Source organism: Vicia villosa, unplaced genomic scaffold (genome assembly GCF_029867415.1).
Source record: "Vicia villosa cultivar HV-30 ecotype Madison, WI unplaced genomic scaffold, Vvil1.0 ctg.000045F_1_1_1, whole genome shotgun sequence".
In the NCBI taxonomy this organism is placed as follows: Eukaryota; Viridiplantae; Streptophyta; class Magnoliopsida; order Fabales; family Fabaceae; genus Vicia; species Vicia villosa.
In genome coordinates this window covers 677,533-683,985 of record NW_026704977.1, presented here as the reverse complement: position 1 = coordinate 683,985, position 6,453 = coordinate 677,533, and the positions used below count along the sequence as shown (strand labels likewise).

Sequence of the window (6,453 nt, the reverse complement as noted above, 5' to 3'; positions counted from 1 at the left end):
TTCACGTTTTCTTATCTTTTGACACGTTCAATTCACAACCCACCCATAGTAACAATCTATTCAAATTTTGCTTCCTAACCAATTATTTGACTTTCGTATGAACCAAGTCAATTATTTGGTCACACATTTAATGTGTACAATCCAAATCCACCCAAGACCACAAAAGTCACATTTATTTGTACAATCCCTCTCCTCCATTACATCAATTCGGCTGATAGATTTGTAGAGATATCTTATTATTGTATTAATTTAAGTGATAGTTGGGCAGAGACATTTGATTATTGGTTAATTTGTGAGTTTAAAGTCACGATAAATGACAAATGATAGTTGTACAGAAACATTTTATTATCGGTTAAAGTGTGAGTTCAAAGTCACGACGACATTAAATTTAGTCATTTGTAAGAGATAAAATTTTGACTATTAATCTATTAGAAAAATGGAAAATACTTAGATGAACACAACCATAAAATCTGGGTTTACACACAACCAATCACAATTTTTTTATTAATTAAATAATAAAAATAAAATTGTCTCTCTTCTCCATTATCACAAACACCCTATATTGCCAATTAAAAATGAAATGAAATTTTAAATAAAATTAAAATTTCTCTCTTTTTATTGGTTATTCATAAATATATGGATTGATGTTCGTTTCCATTCAAATATTTCTTTAGAAAAATTCTATTTTTTTAAAGTATTATTTTAATTATTTATTTTGATTATTAGATACAGTTACAGCTCAAGAAAACAAAGACAACTGTACAAGTCTTCAAGATTCCATTCCATGCTATAGTAGCCCTTCCTAAAGAAAAAACAATTCTCAGAACTACACTCTCATTCCTCATCATCAAGTGAAGAATAAATAAACAAGAAAAACAAATAGCATTTCTCAAGCATCATCATAGTTCTTAATCAGGTGCATTTTTTTTCTTCAATTTTGTCCTTTAAGTGTAACAAATTGTTTTACTCAATCTATAATTTTTTTATTCTATGAATTCAACAGATACTGTAAAATGATCAATCAAAAAGCTGAAATCGAATCTCAGCTTCTGATTGAAAACAGAGGAAAATTGGAATCCAAGAAGAAACTGAAGAAAATTAGATCAATGAAGAAGCTTCAGAGATTGTCAAGCAGAGGGAGAAAACCACAGTATGATCATAGCCTCTCAATTATTTCATCTGTTGGCTCAGAAAGTTCACAGCATCAAACCCCAATTGAAGTCACAGATGCATCACCCAATTACATGAAAGCCACAAGTAGTTCTCATGCAAAGGATAGTTTTCAGGTAATTAATGTTTACTGATTCCAAAAATTGAGAATTTTTATATATGCAATTGGACATACACTAGCTGTTTGTTAAAATTCCGCTATTGCGTTCTGTAGCTGATATTTGAAAACATTGTATTTGAGTAGCTTAAGTTGGTGGGGGGAGGAAAAATAATTGATAAATATTAAATGGTTATGTTGTTTGTTGATTATGTCAGATTGTGCAAAGACTTGTAAGAAACAAGACTTTAACAAGAATGAGTACCTTGAAACTGAAGAGAAGTTTGACTAGGAAGTTGTCTGGAAAGACTGAATTGAAGAGGAAGCTGAAGTCATCGAGATCAATCAAGCTTGCAGCTGTCAAGGGATCTAAATCGACAACAGGGATAGATTCTGAGTCTATTAATGGAATTGATGGCGAGAATAGGGAAAGTACGAGTGATGCTGGTAATAAGCTTCAGAGAGTCCTTACTAGGAGATTAAGCTTGAAACCAGTGAGGATCTCTGCGAAAAAAACTAGTTGCAAATCGAAGAATTCTTTGGTGGACTCGAGTTTGCATAAAGCTACGTGTTCTTCTGCTATTAAGGATTCTCATTTCCCTGATCGTATTGAACCCCCACAAGAGGGAAGTAGTTCTCAAGGAGTATCGGTTGTTAGGGTTTGTCCTTATACTTACTGCTCTCTTCATGGTCATCGCCACGGTGATTTGCCTCCGTTGAAGCGGTTTGTATCGATGAGGAGACGTCAGTTGAAGACGCAAAAGTCTGTGAAAAAGGATGGGAGATCAAAGCAAATTGGTAATGCAAGGAAAGCCACTCAGAAAACCAAAACTGTTCATAATGAAGATGGCGACTCTCACTTTCAGAATGAGAAAAATGTGGCAAGAGAATCATCGCCTTTTAAGCCTCATGATACTCCGCCATCCACAGTTAATGAAGGTGATGCTTCAACCAAAGGCAAAAATATGAAGCCAGATTATGAAGTGTTGCAGAAGAGTTTTGAACAAGATGTTACTACTACTGGCGTGGCATATGGAGTGCAGGAAAGAGATCAGAAATATATAAAAAAGTGGCATTTGATGTATAAGCATGCAGTATTAAGTAATGCAGGTAAATGTGAAAATAAGCTTCCCTTTGTTGGGAATGAAAAAGAAGGTAGGGAGGAAGATAATGAAGAAAACAACTCTTCTCGTCACAATTGTAGTGAAACAGATTCAGATATGGATGATGAAAAGAAGAATGTAATTGAGCTGGTGCAAAAAGCATTTGATGAAATCCTTCTCCCTGAAGTTGAAGACCTTTCCTCTGACAATCATTTAGAATCTAGAGGCAATGAAACTGACGAGCAACTCTTAGAAAAGAGTGAAGGTAAGATTGAAGAAAGGAATACCCCAACTTTTGCAGAATCTCCTAAAGAAATGCAGAAGATAGAGAACAAATCAAGAAACTGGAGCCGTCTGAAAAGGGTAATCCTCTTGAAAAGGTTTGTAAAGGCATTAGAGAAGGTAAGAAACATCAATTCAAGAAGACCAGGTCCATTGCCTTCAGATGCCAACTTCGAAGCGGAAAAAGTTTTCCTTAACCACCAAACAGCAGAGGAGAAGATAAAAACGGAGTGGATGCTTGACTATGCACTTCAAAAGGTTATTTCTAAACTCGCACCTGCTCAAAAACAAAGAGTGGCACTTCTAATAGAAGCTTTTGAAACGATTCGGCCAATTCAAGAGGTGGAAAATGGACCACAGTCTTCTGTGACGGTGGAGTCTCAGGCGAATCCAATTCAATCACTTGATGCTTCCTCAAATCATAGCAAGGAAGAAATAAGCGACGGAAAGGGTTTTGAGGTAACAGAAAGAGCAAGGACAGACAAGAATACGGCTGCATTTAAAAAAAATGATGAAAGTGCTACTGTGGAATCAACATCAACAGAAGTAGTCAAGTATCCGGATTTCGATATTGGGGCATTGGAGGAAGAAGTAACAACCAAAGGCAAAAATATGGAACCGGATTACTATGTGCCGCAGAAGAATTTTGTGCAGGAAGAGCCTAAACATGGTGGTAGTATTACTGGTCTTCCATATGAAGTGCAGGAAAGAGATCAGAAATATATAAAAAAGTGGCATTTGATGTATAAGCATGCAGTATTAAGTAACACAAGTAAATGTGAAAGTAAGCTTCCCTTTGTTGGAAATGAAAAAGAAGGTAGAGAGGAAGATAATGAAGGAAACAACTCTCTTTGTCATAGTTGTAGTGAAACAGATTCAGATATGGATGATGAAAAGAAGAACGTAATTGAGCTTGTGCAAAAAGCATTTGATGAAATTCTTCTTCCTGAAGCTGAACAAATCTCTTCTGACGATCATTCAAAATCTAGAAGCTATGGCTCTGAAGAAGTACTCTTAGAAAAGAGTGAAGGTAACGTAGAAGAAAGGAATGCCTCAACTTTCAAAGAATCTCCTAAGGAAGCACAGAAGATGGAGGAGAGCAAACCAAAAAGCTGGAGCCATCTGAAAAAGCTAATCCTCTTGAAAAGGTTTGTAAAGGCATTAGAGAAGGTAAGAAACATCAATCCAAGAAGACCAAGACAATCTCCTTCAGATCCCGACTTTGAAGCGGAACATGTTGTTCTTAACCGCCAAACAGCAGAAGAGAGGAGAAAGTCGGAGGAGTGGATGCTTGACTATGCACTTCAAAAGGTTATATCTAAACTCGCACCTGCTCAAAGACGAAGAGTGACACTTTTAATAGAAGCTTTTGAAACGGTTCTGCCATTTCAAGATGCTGAAAATAGACTGCAGTCTTCTGCGACAGTGGAGTCTCAGGAAAATCCAATTGAATCACTCGATGCTTCCACAAATCATGGCAAGGAACAAGTAAACAATGGAAGGGTTTCTCTTTACTCTGCTAAGACATTGCTTGGAAAAGTTTCATGTTCTAATGACAGTACTATGGAATTTTCCGATAAAGCTAGTGAAAATCCAATGCATGAACTTTGCAATCCTTTTGAACCAGTGGAACCAGAGGAGGCTCCAACCAATCGAATAGTTGATGAAGTTCCAGAAGATTTGGTTTCAGATTTGAATACAGAAAACAAAAGTATCAGTTCTGAGTCGCCTGAGAGATACTGTGAAACTAAGAATGTCATCGGTGATAATAGTGAACAATTTTCTTTGACTAAAAGCTTAGTCCTAAATGGTCTTGTGAGATCACTGAAATCTAATTTGGTTGGCCCAGAAGCACCGTCAAACCTATTAGATGAACCAACAAGAGACAGAAAAGATATGATTGAAAAAGATCAGCCGGGAACATCCCAAGCTCCTACAAGTGCTGTTGTAGAATCTGAGACTCAGGTAGAGAAACAAGGCAACACAGGGCTATGGTTCATGGTGTATAAGCACATGGTATCAGATATAACTGAAAACAATCCCAAGACATTAACTGATGGGCCAGATGAGAACGAGTCAGAGTATGAAGGTAGCATAACAAGAGGAAATTCTGTCTCTTATGAAAGTACACCTGTAAATAGTCCAGATGTGCACTTCAAAGATCATGTTGTAGCAGATGCCGAAGTTCAAGCCGAAGTTGAACTTCGACAGATTGAAGCCATCAAGATGGTAGAAGAGGCAATTGATTTCATCCTTCCAGACAGACAGCCACTTCCTGACGATAACACAATTGGCGACAGTACTGAAAGAATGCATAGTCAAGGCTTGAACCAAAAAGAAGAAAAGATGGAATCTGGGAATGGAATAGCCAAGCAACAAAAAGAAGAACCGGTATCAAAGGAGGGAGACAAACCAAAACAGAAATTGTCTAGGAACTGGAGCAATCTTAAAAAATTTATAATGCTTAGAAGATTCATCAAGGCATTGGAAAAAGTAAGGAAATTTAACCCAAGAGGGCCTAGATATCTACCATTAGAACCTGATTCAGAAGCTGAAAAAGTTGAATTGAGGCGTCAAGATATGGCAGAAAGAAAAGGCACAGAAGAATGGATGCTTGATTATGCACTTAGACAGGTTGTGTCCAAATTAACTCCAGTTAGGAAGAGAAAAGTGGAGCTGTTAGTCGAAGCTTTCGAGACAGTCGTGCCAACTGTAAAAAATTGAAACCGGCTAAATAAAAGAATAGCTTTGTATGCAAAATGCATTCACGCCAATTTCAAACAAGCTGAAAGGTAAAGATATGCTAAACTTCAATTGAGACAACATAGAAGTAAAATTTTTATATCACTACTGAACAAAAGCATTCTAGTGTATATTGAACTAATAGTTCTATATCAATGATACTGGCTTGAGGAGTCTGATTTGGTGTTTGAATCTTGATGTGCAGGTCAACAAGGAAATGTATTTGATCACAAATTCACAATCCTTTGAGATGATTATGCAGTTTATTGTTTGTGGCAACATTGTGTGAGACTACATGATATTGAATGTTTTGTGTACAATCTTATAGATAAAAGCAATTAGTGCTTGATGTCTTTTGCTTGTTGTGATGAACACATTTGAATTAGCCATGCTATGCTATACAACAAAGATTGATCAGTTGATCCTATTAATTGTCACGGGTTAGCTGTTAGTCGTTACTAGTGACATTTCTTAGAAACAAAACAACAAAATGAGTCAGAGTTCATTTACACTTCTAAGAAGAAAAACTTTTGTTTTTTGTTACTTAAAAGATTTTATGATATTTATATCACAAAATTGAATATTGAATCAAAATCTACATCAAATATATTTTATTTATAAAAAATTCATGTAATTAAAATTAAGGAAATGCTAACTAGTGCCCTCATGGCAATGGTTAAAACCTTTAAAATAATAAATTTATTTTGGTAATCTACATATTTAATGCCTTGAAAATTGAAATATTAAATTTTTTAAATTTTTTTTTTTGAAATGCTTAACCATTGTCCTGAGGGCACTGGTTAGCAACACCCTTAAAATTATTAATTAATTATATTTTTGATTATGCTATTTTAGCTAATTCACATATTTAATTTTTTATTTTAAATTCAAACCTTTTTAGTTCTTTTCATTTTTTTTAATTACAAAATTTTCTCATTTTTAACTTTAAGAATGGCACTTATCTTCTAAAACTTAACCAATCATTATTTATGAATCTTTTAAGAAACTTAATAGATAAAAAAATATAAATTTAAAAATGAATACTCCATCAATTTTAAA

At 35.1% G+C, this 6,453-nt stretch overlaps 1 protein-coding gene across 1 annotated transcript; it reads left to right on the top strand.

The window, feature by feature from the left end:
* The first annotated feature begins 737 nt into the window (after nt 1–737).
* On the top strand, nt 738–5,821 carry LOC131622931 (calmodulin binding protein PICBP-like). The gene is made up of 4 exons (XM_058893943.1): nt 738–916; nt 1,004–1,286; nt 1,486–5,444; nt 5,600–5,821. Exons 2-3 carry the CDS (start codon nt 1,014–1,016, stop codon nt 5,374–5,376), a joined length of 4,164 nt encoding a protein of 1,387 aa, XP_058749926.1. The 5' UTR covers nt 738–916; nt 1,004–1,013; the 3' UTR covers nt 5,377–5,444; nt 5,600–5,821.
* Nucleotides 5,822–6,453: the final 632 nt, after the last annotated feature.